This window comes from Capricornis sumatraensis, chromosome 12 (genome assembly GCF_032405125.1).
Source record: "Capricornis sumatraensis isolate serow.1 chromosome 12, serow.2, whole genome shotgun sequence".
NCBI lineage: Eukaryota > Metazoa > Chordata > Mammalia > Artiodactyla > Bovidae > Capricornis > Capricornis sumatraensis.
The window spans coordinates 87,186,753-87,201,542 of NC_091080.1; the positions used below are offsets into that span (position 1 = coordinate 87,186,753).

At 42.2% G+C, this 14,790-nt stretch overlaps 1 protein-coding gene across 1 annotated transcript in view; it reads left to right on the forward strand.

The window, feature by feature from the left end:
• The first annotated feature begins 1,641 nt into the window (after window positions 1–1,641).
• The window catches only part of ERCC5 (ERCC excision repair 5, endonuclease), a 30,202-nt gene continuing 17,053 nt past the window's right edge, over window positions 1,642–14,790 (forward strand). The window contains exons 1-5 of the mRNA XM_068984658.1: window positions 1,642–2,083; window positions 5,969–6,144; window positions 7,052–7,167; window positions 7,561–7,644; window positions 8,687–8,747. Of these exons, the coding sequence (XP_068840759.1) occupies window positions 1,996–2,083; window positions 5,969–6,144; window positions 7,052–7,167; window positions 7,561–7,644; window positions 8,687–8,747 (525 nt within the window). The 5' untranslated portion in view covers window positions 1,642–1,995. The remainder of the gene's footprint in view (window positions 2,084–5,968; window positions 6,145–7,051; window positions 7,168–7,560; window positions 7,645–8,686; window positions 8,748–14,790) is intronic.

Below are 14,790 nucleotides of genomic sequence, written 5' to 3' on the forward strand. Positions count from 1 at the left end.
ATCTTAGCTTGAGGGTCCAATCTACCACCTTTCCAGGAGCTACTCTGGCAACGAGTTTCTTGTTATTTCTGACTTACAAGCCTCTTAAATGCTGAAGAAAAATGTACTTCAAGGGCTAAGATTTTAAACCATATTACTATCTGGTTACTACAGATTTTCAGATAACTACCTACTTATTAGTGAAAAATCATCAACCAAATCTTCCACTTACTTCTGTTTTGACTATGCTAAGGCCTTTGACTGTGTGGATCACAACAAACTGTGGAAAGTTCTTAAAGAGATGGGAATACCAGACCACCTGACCTGCCTCCTGAGAAATATGTATGTAGGTGAAGAAGCAACAGTTATACTTGGACATGGAACAACAGGCTGGTTCCAAATTGGGAAAGGAGTACGTCAAGGCTGTATATTGTCACCGTGCTTATTTAACTTTTATGCAGAATACATCATGAGAAATGCCAGACTGGATGAAGCACAAGCTGGAATCAAGATTTCCAGAAGTATCAATAACCTCAGATATGCAGATGACACGTCTGGCAGAAAGTGTAGAACTAAAGAGCCTCTTGATGAAAGTGAAAGAGGAGAGTGAAAAAGTTGGCTTAAAGCTCAACATTCAGAAAACGAAGATCATGGCATCTGGTCCCATCACTTCATGGGAAATAGTTGGGGAAACAATGGAAAGTGTCAGACTTTATTTTTTTGGGCTCCAAAATCACTGTAGCTGGTGACTGCAGCCATGAAATTAAAAGAGGATTGCTCCTTAGAAGAAAAATTATGACCAACCTAGACAGCATATTAAAAAGCAGACATTACTTTGCCTACAAAGGTCCATCTAGTCAAGGATACGGTTTTTCCAGTAGTCAGGTATGGATGTGAGAGTTAGACTATTAGGAAAGCTGAGCGCAGAATTGATGCTTTTGAATTATAGTGTTGGAGAAGACTCTTGAGAGTCCCTTGGACTGCAAGGAGATCCAACCAGTCCATCCTAAAGGAAATTAGTCCTGAATATTCATTCATTAGAAGGACTGATGCTGAAACGCCAATACTTTGGCTACCTGACGCGAAGAATTGACTCACTAGAAAAGACCCTGATGCTGGGAAAGACTGAAGGCAGAAGAGGACGACAGAGAATGAGATGTTTGGATGGCATTACGAACTCAATGGACATGAGTTTGAGTAAACTCCGGGAGTTGGTGATGGACAGGGAAGCCTGGCGTGCTGCTGTCCATGGGGTCCCAAAGAGTCAGACACGACTAAGCGACTGAAACGAATTCAAAGCTTCCACCTTTCCGTTATTGCCTCCCGCGATAAACAATACTTAGCATCAAGAATTTTCACAACTGGCGGCAGACTGGGAAGAAACCGACGCTAGAAAAGGACGCACAAACCCGTAACTTTTGAGAGAAAACGCTTTGCGTACGGTTTCAACGTTTAACAGAAATAAGATCCCTCCATAGAGAAAGTAAGGCGGCCAACACGCCGTAAACACAGAAGCTGAACCACCCCCTCACTTCCGGAATGCATCGGCGCAGCGGATATACGTCATCGCGGGGAGCCAGGACTTCCGCCCTGCGCGACGCATTAAACGGCATCCGGGAAGCTCCATTTCCCGTGCGTTTACGCCTGAGCTTGAGGAGACTGTTGTTTTCGGAAGAAGTTTTTCTGGCTCTTAAATCTTGCCTTCGCCGGCCCCTCACCTTGGTCGTCCGTTAAGAGTGCTAACGTTTGGGCCAGAGCGCTGGAGGAGACGAGGACTTGCCCCTCAGCGTCGCCAGTTTTGTCCGGTCCCGTTTTTCTTCCGCAAGGCCGTGTCAGTTTCTGGAAACTACCCGTTTCGCCGGGGTCGGTTTTTCCTGGACAGCTGCGGGCTCTTAATTTTCCGTCTTTCTGAGTAGAAGCTGAGAGGGCTTTTCCTGGGCCCCGGGCGGCGGTGCAGCCGGGCGGGGAAGACTTGGAGTGAGAAGCCGCCCGCGACGCCGAGGACACAGCTCCCTCATGGGAGTCCAGGGGCTCTGGAAGCTGTTGGAGTGCTCCGGGCGGCAGATCAGCCCGGAAACGCTGGAGGGGAAGATCCTTGCTGTGGGTATCCTTTACACTGGGGATGCTCGGTGGACGCCAGGGTTGTTTTTTTTTAATCGAAGGATAACTGCTTTACAGAATTGTGTTGTTTTCTGTCATACATCAACGTGAGACGCCAGGGCTTTTTGCTCTCAGTTTTGCTGGGGCGCAGAGCGGCGTTGGAGGGGCAGCCCAGGGGAGTCTCAGGCCGGGGAGGAGTAGCTATAGGATCTTCCTCAGGACGCTTCCTTTCTAAGTGTCTCATTTTCTTCCGCTTTGCAGTCACAGCTCCCTGGATTGGAGTCTTAGGCCCAACGCTCTGCGCCTCTCTACAGTTCTTTGATCTGGGAAGTGGAGGTGATAACAGTCTCTACACACAGAGTTGGTGGGAGGAATAAAGGGAATATTTAAATGAAAGGAGTTTAGAAATAGTGTCTGGCACTGTTAATATTGCAAATCCTGAAGGTGTTATTCTGACTGGGAGGTCAGCCTAGAGAAAATGAAGTCGACTTCCTACCAGTAGTTTTGCCAGCCGTCCTGAGTCTTGCCCGTTTATATTTGTGAGAGGAAGAAAAACGTTGTGGACATGTGTTTTACATTTTCTTTTTTTAAAGTAGCTTTTACTGGTTGTTTTTTGTTACTGTTTTTGGAATAGGAAATTCGTATGGTACAACACCGCAAAGATTTCAAAAGGTGTACCGTGCGTTATTTTCCTCGTTTGTGTGCGTGTTTGGCTGGTTTTGTCTTTAGAATTAGATGTTGTTTCCTAATTACGGAAACAAGTGAAAGCTGTTTCTGAAGTTTTAGTGTTTTTATTCGTTAGGCATTCTTCATTATCTTTCTGTTTTTATCTTTCTTTTCTTTTTCTGAGTGTCTGTTCTGTTCCAGAAGCTCGTGGTACCTTCCACCAGTTCCCTAAGTTGGGACGTATGAACCTAGGAGCTCCATGCTTTGTGGAGAAGACAGTCCTGCAGTAATTGCTGTGGTAAATGCGCTGTCAGTGGGTGGGGATTCAGCAGGAAGAGCCATTCATTGACTTTGGTTGGAGACAATTCATATGTAATGGAACAGTGATAATTTTTTTTTGGTAAGGCAAGAAGATGATAATGATTACATATTTTTTGCAATGTGGTTAATTTAAAACATCCGTAATGAATGGTGGGTTAAAAGTTTTGTGCCTGATACCTTGTGGCAGAGGTTAGTGTTGTTTTTTTTTTGAAGCACACGTGCTGTGACCGCCCTCTAGTGGTTCCTTAAACCATTGCTTCCTGAAGGTTTTCTCCATGGAACTATTAATATCTATCCATAGGAATGAAAGCAGTATTCCAGTGTCAGGAACCCTTAAAACGTCAGCAAAAGTTTGAATCAGTTTACATTCCAGCCCATGTGAGAAATTAATAATTTGTAAAATGTATTCAGGTTTTTTGGTTTTATTTGTTAATGAAGAAATTACCCTTGGCATACTAGGTTCATAATTTATTCTTGAATCCCTGAAATAAATTGTTTGGTCTTTTTACCATTTCCAGCTGAGTGTCTTGTTTATTTATACAGTATAAATGTTTGTGTCAAATAATAAAGAATAATTAAACTTTTGTCTTTTATGGACCTTACTTAAAAGTAAAATACACTTAACTCTATTATTAACAAAATATTACATTCTGTGTAGGCCCCACCTGCAATGTGGGGACCTGGGTTTGATTCCTGGGTTGGGAAGATCCTCTGGAGGAGGGCATGGCAACACATTCCAGTATTCTTGCCTGGAAAATCCCTGTGGACAGAGGAGCCTGGTGGTCTTCAGTCCATGGGGTGGCACAGAGTCAGACATGACTGAGCGACTAAGCACAGCATGTTTAATAGCCTGTGTTTCAGAAGGTTCATGTCTAGTTCCAAAGGATAGCAGAGTTGAGAGCTCCCGATCTAAAATTAGATTTCCCATTCCCTGGTGGCTCAGATCGCAAAGAATCTGCCTGCAGTCCTAGAGACTCAGGTTCAGTTCCTTTGTTGGGAAGATCCCCTGAAGAAGGGAATGGCTACCCACTCCAGTATTCTTGCCTGGAGATATCTATGGACAGAGGAGCCAGTCCATGAGGTAGCAAAGGGTCCGACACGACTGGGTGACTTAATGCTTCATAAAGTTGAATGAGTTAGGTAGAAACTTATTCCACCTAATACAGTGGTGTAGCAACTGGAACAAGCCAATTAGAAATCGACCCAGTACGATACAGAACTAAGCCAACACCTAATCGTACTTCCAGGATGGACCCTTTAGCTGACATCTTGTCCTCACCACTGCATTCTGCTTTCACTCAGCCTATTGTAACTAGTTTAAAGCAGGTTTCCTTGTATTGATAGTTCATTCATCACTTGGCCACTGGGGTGAGCCTTCAGTGACATCCTTCCAGTGACCACAGATACATCACGTCCTCTCCCTGCTCCCCTTGCACCTGCCACGTTGTCCTTGAACGGAACACATTTCTGGTCGAGGGCATTTGTGTTAGCTGTACCTCCAGCCTCACTGTCTTCTCTCATTTGCTCAGATCTCTGTTACTTCTTTGGACGGGCCTTCCCCATCTAATGTAGTCCCTCTTGGCTCAGATAGTAAAGAATCTGTTTGCAATGCAGGAGACCTGAATTTGATCCCTGGGTTGCAAAGATCCTCCCTGGGGCGTGAGCACCCTGGTGCAAAGACAGGGAGCTCTTTTTTTTTTTTAATTTTATTTTTTTTATGAATCTCAGTTTTTGCTTGTGTCAAGTATGCAGTGACTGTGAAGTAGCAGGTAGACATGTCAACTCAGTCATCCATTCTGGGGTGAGGAGAGCTCTGGGTCAGAGGTCCATGCCTGGAGTGGGGGTCTGTGGGGGCTGCAGTTGCAGGGGGGGCAGAGGTAGCCTGGATGGACACTGCAGACAGGAGGAAAGGAGAGGGCCTGAGAGCCCCCATCGTGGAAGTGAGCATTCTGATGGTGGGCCAGGAGAGTGGGCAGAGGGATCCAGGGAGTGCAGCAGAAGGCTGTGTCCCTCTCTTAGGGACAAATAGGAAACAGTTGGTTAAAAAGCACTCTTTAGTGAAATTTAAAAATAGAAGGTGACTCCAAGAAGAAAGAAATCAGTTATAATCACAGCAGAAGATAACTACTCTTAACATTGACCAAAAAGTTTGTTCCAGTTTTTCTGTAACATCCTATGGAAAACCCTGAACCATCTTTTGCGTCAAGTCAGTATTTTGAGGTCTGAGCTTCGAGTATATTTAACATACTGCATATGTTACAAAATAGATTTATACTTTCCATACTTCTGTAACCTGTTTTATTTCTTCCTTTAATAATATTTTCTGACTGCTTTATGTGCTCAGCTTCCATTTTTAAGGGTCGCTTGGATTGCAGCAAATCATGATATCATAATCTAATTTTAAAAAAAAGACCAGTTGGAAAATTTCCATTCTTCATATTTTCATTATTATAAACAAAACCACCTTATAAGTCACTCTGATTATAAGTCTGTGATGATTTCTTGAGGATAAGTGTGTGGCAGTGGAATTCTTACATAAAAGAGAATGTAGATTTTAAAGTGTTTTGCTATGAATTGCTAAATCATTCTCCAAAAGAGTTGATTAATTTACTAAAATTTCATATAGATCACTGATTTCTTTTAAAGAAGTTCCTTTCAGTTAGACTTTTTAAAGGAGACATGTGCCTGTGTAGGCTTTTACAATTCAGGATGTCAACAGTGATGACAGGAGCCCAGCTAAAGTGAGCTCACTTTAGGGAGATTCCAGTAGGGCTGAACCTTTTTCACTTTCAAGGGAATTGGGATGAGTGCTCAGTTTGAATGTTTCGATAATACCAGACATTGGGAATTTGTAAGAGGAGGGAAGGATTTGCAGAGTGTTTTCCATGAACAATTCTTCTAGATATTAGCATCTGGTTAAACCAGGCTCTTAAAGGAGTCCGTGATCGCCACGGGAATTCGATAGAAAACGCCCATCTTCTCACTTTGTTCCACCGACTCTGCAAACTCTTATTTTTCCGAATTCGTCCTATTTTTGTGTTTGATGGGGATGCGCCACTGTTGAAGAAACAGACATTGGTAAGAGTTACATATATATATATTTTTTTCTTTCTGCATTCTTAGAATTTTAGGTCATATTTTAATTGACCTGAAATTAAAATTTTCTTCTTAGAATTTTGGAAACCAAGACTTACTTTGACATATATCCAATTTAATTCAACTTTTAAAAATTTATCATGAACAGATAATTTCTTTTCAAAGAGATTTACCTCTGAAAACATTGTATAACATGGGTGCAATAATATTTAACTTTTAATAAAACTATTAAAGTTAACAGTAGGTAGAGTTTTCCCTTTGGATTGTCTTCCTGTGTTCTACAGTTAAACTTGCACAGTATTGTATAGCAGCTATATCAAAAAGAAAAAGAATGTTTTGATAGTCTTGCCTTGTATTCAACTGTAAGCACAGAGACTATTTCATTTTTTCCTGTTTGGAAATTTCTTACAAGGTATATCTGTACATTTTGGGATTTTTTATGACATCATTTTGGATATGGAAGGGCAGAGTTACATATAAGTAATGTGTTTTTATAAAAACTCATACCAGAAATTGGTTTTGACCTAATAGTAGCATTTTAAAGACTAGTTAATTGATGTAATAATCCCTTTAGGGAAGCATTTACTTAATTATATAGTATTAAGTTTAGGCTTCTTGGGAACATTAAAGGACGTTTAAAAGAAACAATGGTTTCCCAAATACATTGTATAATAATTCATTAAGTAATACTTAGTTGGAAACTCTGGCTGTCCTTTACACAACAAAAACCTGAAGCTATTCACTCGTACACTAATTAGGAGAAAATACTAAAACAGCTATAATCTGAAAACTCAGAAGACAAACCAAATTCTATGGGGAAAAAAGCCACAGAATTGTTTTTAACATCCTAATACCTCGAAATAAAATCCTATTTTCTTTCTTCTCACAGGCTAAGAGAAGGCATAAAAAGGACTTGGCCACCAGTGACTCCAAAACAACTACAGAGAAGCTTTTGAAAACATTTTTGAAAAGACAGGTTATCAAAACTGCCTTAAAAAGCAAAAGGCAAGCAGAGAATTACACTCATTTCAAAGATGAACATTTTTTATGTTTGCACTGAATTCTGTGATTCCTTTCTCTAATGAGAGGAATCAGTGGAATGTCCATTTGACCGCGTGAATTGAAGTTGTGAAAGTTCTCTGATTTTTGAGAATCAGCTTTGACAGTGAGAAGGAAAAGCTGCTAGGTTGCATCGCTTGTACCTTTTACCCTCCTAACAGTCTTCCTCATGCCAAGATCAGGTTCCCTCTTCCTGGAGGCAGGCAGGCCAGCGAGGGCAGAACCCATCCCCCTGGGTTTCCCCTTCTCGGCCGGGTTTGTGTGTTCAATGGGGAGCATTACTGACTCTCAAAATACTGTCTCCTGTCATCTCTGGTGAAGTCTCTGTGTACTTTTCAGGGAGGAAACCCTTCCCAGTCTTACTCAAGTTCAGAGAGATGACATCTATGCTTTGCCACCTTTAAAAGAGAGAGAGAAAAACAGGTAAATGTTTTAACTATTTAAAAATGTTATTGCTGCATTCAGACAGATTTAAACGTTTATGTTTTACTTAAATGATCAGGTGTGTTGGATTAATGCATCTGCAATACACATTCTCGACACTTTTATTGGTTTTTAAACGCTACGTCTTCTATTGACTCCCTTTGTGTTTTAGTGGTTTGTGGTGGTTTCCTTTCTCCATCCTCAGGAGCCTGTGTTAGCACTGTTCACTTAGAGTTTGTGGAGACGTGGATTCTAGTTTTTCTGACTCTTTGTTGATACCTACCATTTCAGCCTGCTTCTCAGTCCGGCGTTTTCTCTCTCACCATCACTGAAGTCCGCACACACGATGTCCTCCCTGTTAAATCCAGTGGCTGCTTTGCAGTTCTCCGGCTGACGTGCCCACATGGTCCTGCTCTCCGGGGACCTCTCTGGTCGCTCTTCCTCCTGCTGGCTGATAATCCTCAGCGGCTTCTCTGGTTGAAGTGCAGGTGGAGGGCCAGTTTGTACCCCCCGACCGTCCCTATTCCTTTCCCAGGGCTCCCGTGAGGCCACACAGCTCTTGAATCCCCGCTGCTGCCATCACCGTATCTTCAGGTTACTGGCCTGGCTTCTCACTTCTGTCTCCATCTCTGATCTTATCCTTTTGGAGGAACTCCTGTCAGGCCCAGTTTCTGATTTGTAGTGTAGAACCTGTTAAAACTCAAATCTGATACTGTCGTGTCCTTGCTTAAAACACTTTCTAGTTTCTTCTTTTTTCTCCAAGCAGTGTAATTGTGAGAGAATTCAGACAGCTTCTGCAGTGAGGTGACCCTTAATTGCCCCTTTGGCAACCTGCTCTGCGCTGGTGATGGAAGATGTTAGATCTTCTTAAGATCACTCCCTTACAGGTGTCCCTACCAGGCGGTGAGACCAAAGATGGCGCAGTTCTCGCCATCTTATTCACCACTGTAGCTTCTGTAACTAGCAGTGCCTTGCACTCAAGAAATATTTTTGTAAGTCGTCATTAAATCATAGGTATTATAAATGTGTGTTTGACTTTCAGTTCAGAAGAGGAGGATGAAAAAGAATGGCAAGAAAGGATGAGTCAGAAACAGGCATTACAGGTATTTAAATAATTTTTGAATGTACAATTTATTCTATTATTGGTATTTGAAATGAATAACATGAAAATGAATGATTTTAATGAGTAGTATGGACTTATGCATGTTCTTGATAAGAAAGACAGATACTACCTTATTTGTTGTGTATATATATATGTATGCATGCATATTAAAATATACACATGCTCATAAACATATATGGGATTATACATATCTAGGTATCCAAAATAAGCCAGCTTTCTTTTTTAACCAATCAGTAAATAAATATAATAGTTAAAGCTTATATAAAAATATTGGAAAGCATATCACCTATGAATAACTTCTAGTAGCATTTTCCCACCCTGTATAGTTGCATATATGTGTGTGTGTGTGTGTTTGGAAATGTGTATATGTTTCAAGGGTACATGGGTACATATACATTAATTAAGATGTATGTTGGTGCACAGGCTGTAGTTATCTATTGCTGTGTAACTTAGTGCTGTAACAACAGTCTTTTATTATCATCTTCTTTGCTGATCTGGGGGTTGATGAGCGCAAGGGGCAGTTCCCTTGAGTGTCTCCTGTGTGGGTGCAGTCAGGCTGGAGCTGGGACTGGAGTCCCTCCAGGCCTCCTCTCCTGCGTGCCCCGCTGTTGATGCTGGCAGTTCGTCAGAACCCCTGCCTGTGTGTCCTTGCCGGGGTCCAGCCCCGGTGGATCCAGGGAATTCGAAGCAGGGACGGAGTCGGTGAGGAAAAAACTTCTTTATTTATTAATATAAGATTAGATTAGGAAGAAATAGTGTAGTAAGAAAATTAAGTGGAGAAAGAAGACTGAATAACTTGGCTTACGGGGAAGGCCAATAAAGTTCCAGACAAGGAGCCTGCACTATCTATGCTGGGCCACCGGCGCCCACTTGAATATCTAAGGGTGCCCCTTCTTAGGCTCCCTTTCGCGCTGGTCTTAAAAGCCAGGGCAAGTAAGTAGACTTAGTGAGCCGCCCCACTCCAGATGGGAATTCAGCCTGAAATTAGAGTAAAGAGGAGAGGGAGGGAGAGGGAGAGAGAAAGAGAGACACGGGGTGAGCCAGATTCCCAAGAAACTAGGCCGAGAGACTAGTCTGAGAAACTGGTCCATCCTTTATTGTTCAGAAGGCTTTTTATACTTCTGATAAAACATGGAGATCAATGGGTAACACAAAGTTATGCAGCGTTAGCAGTCCAGACTCTTATCAAAACCAGGCTTTTCTCTCTGCATACCTAATTGTATACACAAGTCTTAGGTAATTTACATCACCTTCTGGCCAAAAGGGCCAATTAACATTTTACAGCCTTTTTTCTGATAAGGGTTTGTCAACCAGAAGACTTACTTGTGTTGATCTTCCCAAAGTCTGGTGCAATTCTCAGAAAGCACTAAATAAATTCTTACATAGCAAAGACACAGCAGTTTATAACAAGTGAAAGGAGTACAGTGATTTATAACAAAAGAAAAGTAATCAACTCAAAAGTCTAGTGTTGCTAACATCAAAACTACTATATATCTTTTTCCATATCCCGTTTACATTGATTAACATCCTCCCAGGTGCCTAAAAGATAAAGAATATGGAGGCCTGGCAGCAATCATTAAGTCAACAGTGAAAACCCATCACCAATATGATTTTTCACTCTTTAGAAAAGGCTCTGTATCTTTAAGATGCTTTTAAGCTTTGTGCCTCTCCCGGTTGGGGGGCTGTAAGCAATTCACAAGCTGTAAGAGGTCGGGGGAACCTGTTAGGCAAGCTAGAGAGCTATCAGAGGGGGTTTAACTGAAACATCCCTTTCAAATGCAGAAGACTAAAGCCCTGAGTTGACTTTTTCCAGAGAATATCAGAAGAGTGGAAAAGCAGGTAGATTCTTATTTTTGGGGGGTGAATGCTCAGGAAATTCCAGGGGGAAAACCTGAGGTCTGATTAGCCTTGCCATCAGAGCTCTGCCGCATGACCTTGTCACGGGTGGAATTCCTCACGCTGGCTCCCGGCATGTCCTGAGCTCAGGCACAGCAGCGCTGGGTTCCCAGGGCAGGAGCCCAGGAAGAAGTGACTGCTGGGCCCGTGCTGCCCTTTCTGATGGCCTTGGGGGATGCACAGCCTCCTGTCCACAGTGTGCAGTTCACTGGCTGCCGGGTAGGGTCAGCACCTACTGGATGGGAGGGGAATTCATCCAGAAAAGAGAGTCAGAGAACCTGTGGACATGTTCTATCATCTAATGAATAGCATGCTTACAAATTGAACTTGTGCTGTGGATACATGTTTTTGCAATTTCCTGCAAGTTTCTCAGAAAAGCAGGTAACATTCTTTGATTCCCTTGTCTGTTTATAATAATATTTTAGTATGTCTGTTAGAAGACTTTTGAGCTAAAATTGCAAGGTTCTTCAGCTCATGAAGATACTGCCTTATTAACATAGCAAGAGAGCACAGACTTGGTGAAGACCAGGGACCCTGTGGGCAGAGAGATCTGCAGTTAAGTCTGGGCTCCATTGCTCACTAGTTTTGAGATCTTAGATGCAACTTAGCTTCTCCATGGTGCTTTTTAAAAAAAAAAAAACTTTGATGCCCTCCCTGTAGGAGTGATGAGATCATTCTTGAGGAAGAAGACTGGAAGCTCTGAGTAAAATCACTGGCCTGTTTTAAGTGCTTGCTGGTCTGCAAACACAGAGCACACATACATACAAGAAAGCAAACTGTATTATTTTGTCTCCTTTACTAATGAAGATAGAGTGCCTGATGAACTATGGAATGAGGTTCGTGACACTGTACAGGAGACAGGGATCAAGACCATCCCCATGGAAAAGAAATGCAAAAAAGCAAAATGGCTGTCTGAGGAGGCCTTACAAATAACTGTGAAAAGAAGAGAAGCAAAAAGCAAAGGAGAAAAGGAAAGATATAAGCATCTGAATGCAGAGTTCCAAGGAATAGCAAGAAGAGATAAGAAAGCCTTCTTCAGCAATCAATGCAAAGAAATAGAGGAAAACAACAGAATGGGAAAGACTAGAGATCTCTTCAAGAAAATTAGAGATACCAAGGGAACATTTCATGCAAAGATGGGCTCCATAAAGGACAGAAATGGTCTGGACCTAACAGAAGCAGAAGATATTAAGAAGAGCTGGCAAGAATACACAGAAGAACTGTATAAAAAAGATCTTCACGACCCAGATAATCATGATGGTGTGATCACTCATCTAGACCCAGACATCCTGGAATGTGAAGTCAAGTGGGCCTTAGAAAGCATCACTATGAACAAAGCTAGTGGAGGTGATGGAATTCCAGTTGAGCTGTTTCAAATCCTGAAAGACGATGCTGTGAAAGACTTGCACTCAATATGCCAGCACATTTGGAAAACTCAGCAGTGGCCACAGGACTGGAAAAGGTCAGTTTTCATTCCAGTCCCAAAGAAAGGCAATGCCAAAGAACGCTCAAACTACCGCACAATTGCACTCATCTCACATGCTAGTAAAGTAATGCTCAAAATTCTCCAAGCCAGGCTTCAGCAATACATGAACTGTGAACTTCCTGATGTTCGAGCTGGTTTAGGAAAAGGCAGAGGAACCAGAGATCAAATTGCCAACATCCACTGGATCATGGAAAAAGCAAGAGAGTTCCAGAAAAACATCTATTTCTGCTTTCTTGACTATGCCAAAGCCTTTGACTGTGTGGATCACAATAAACTGTGGAAAATTCTGAAAGAGATGGGAATACCAGACCACCTGACCTGCCTCTTGAGAAATCTGTATGCAGGTCAGGAAGCAACAGTTAGAACTGGACATGGAACAACAGACTGGTTCCAAATAGGAAAAGGAGTACGTCAAGGCTGTATATTGTCACCCTGCTTATTTAACTTCTATGCAGAGTAGATCATGAGAAACGCTGGACTGGAAGAAACACAAGCTGGAATCAAGATTGCCAGGAGAAATATCAATAACCTCAGATATGCAGATGACACCACCCTTATGGCAGAAAGTGAAGAGGAGCTAAAAAGCCTCTTGATGAAAGTGAAAGAGGAGAGTGAAAAAGTTGGCTTAAAGCTCAACATTCAGAAAACAAAGATCATGGCATCTGGTCCTGTCACTTCATGGGAAATAGATGGGGAAACAGTGGAAACAGTGTCAGACTTTATTTTTTTGGGCTCCAAAATCACTGCAGATGGTGACTGCAGCCATGAAATGAAAAGATGCTTACTCCTTGGAAGAAATGTTATGACCAACCTAGATAGCATATTCAGAAGCAGAGACATTACTTTGCTGACTAAGGTCCGTCTAGTCAAGGCTATGGTCTTTCCTGTGGTCATGTATGGATGTGAGAGTTGGACTGTGAAGAAGGCTGAGCGCCAAAGAATTGATGCTTTTGAACTGTGGTGTTGGAGAAGACTCTTAAGAGTCCCTTGGACTGCAAGGAGATCCAACCAGTCCATTCTGAAGGAGATCAACCCTGGGATTTCTTTGGAAGGAATGATGGTAAAGCTGAAACTCCAGTACTTTGGCCACCTCATGAGAAGAGTTGACTCATTGGAAAAGACTCTCATGCTGGGAGAGATTGGGGGCAGGAGGAGAAGGGGATGACAGAGGATGAGATGGCTGGATGGCATCACCGACTCGATGGACATGAGTCTGAGTGAACTCTGGGAGTTGGTGATGGACAGGGAGGCCTGGTGTGCTGTGATTCATGGGGTCGCAAAGAGTCGGACACGACTGAGCGACTGAACTGAACTGAACTAATGAAGAGTTTTAAAGTAGTTTCAGTAATCAAGTTAAATGTAGAAAAGTTTTACACTTTTGCGTGTCTGAAAATTTCTCACAGTTAATTTCACTTTTGGTTTTAGAAAGCGAAAGTGGCACACTTGTGTCCAACTGTTTGTGACCCCATGGACTGTACCCTGCCTGGCTTCTCTGTCCTCTTGTCCTAGAATTCTCTAGGCAAGAATACTGGAGTGGGTTGCCATTTCCTTCTTCAGGGAGTCTTCCCAACCTAGGGATCAAACCCAGGTAAAGAATTGCAGGCAGATTCTTTACCAGCTGAGCCACTAGGTTAAAAGCAAAACAAAATGTATCTAACTAAAGCAATTATAAGTATTATTCAAATTCATAAGGCTCATCTCTGCCTCAGGGCCTTTGCACTTGTTGTCCTTTCAGCCTCGGATGCTCTTCCCTGAGCAGATTTCTGGTGTCTTTCATGTCTCTGCTCACAGGTCATTATTATTATTATTTTTTTACTTTTTATTTTGCACTGCGGTAGAGCCAATTAACATTGTTGTGATAGTGTCAGGCGGATACAGGTCATTGATTTTTGTGGAGTCTTTCCTATTTATCAAATATTTTTTTCTCTTTCTTTTCTTCTAATCAACTCAATCAGATTAACTTGCTTTGTTTTCTCATCATTTATCTTGTTCATTTATTTGTTTATCATGTGTCTTCTTCTTCCCCTGAGAATAGAAGTTTATCTGGCATGATCTCTAAAGTACTTTAACACCTGGAACAGTACATGGTATATTAGAGATGCCTAGTAAGTATTTCTTGTTTTTTTTTAAATTAATTAATGTTGTTGTTCATTCACTCAGTCCTGTCCAACTCTTTGTGACCCCATGGACTGCAGCACACCAGGCCTCCCTGTCCATCACTGTCTCCCAGAGCTTGCTCATACTCATGTCCATTGAGTCGGTGATGCCATCCAACCACCTCATCCTCTATGTCCCCTTCTTCGCCTACCTTTAGTGTTTCCCAGCATTAGGGTCTTTTCCAATGAGTCAGTTCTTTGCATCAGATGGCCAAAGTATTGGAGCTTCAGCCTCAGCATCAATCCCTCCAGTGGATATTTTGGATTGATTTCCTTTAGGATGGACTGGTCGGATCTCCTTGCAGTCCAAGTGACTCTCAAGAGTCTTCTCCAACACTACAGTTCAAAAGCGTCAATTCTTGGCACTCAGCCTTCTTTATGGCCCAACTGTCAGATCCATACATGACTACTGGAAAAACCATAGCTTTGACAAGGTGGACCTTCGTTGGCAAAGTAATATCTCTGCTTTTTAATATTCTGTCTAG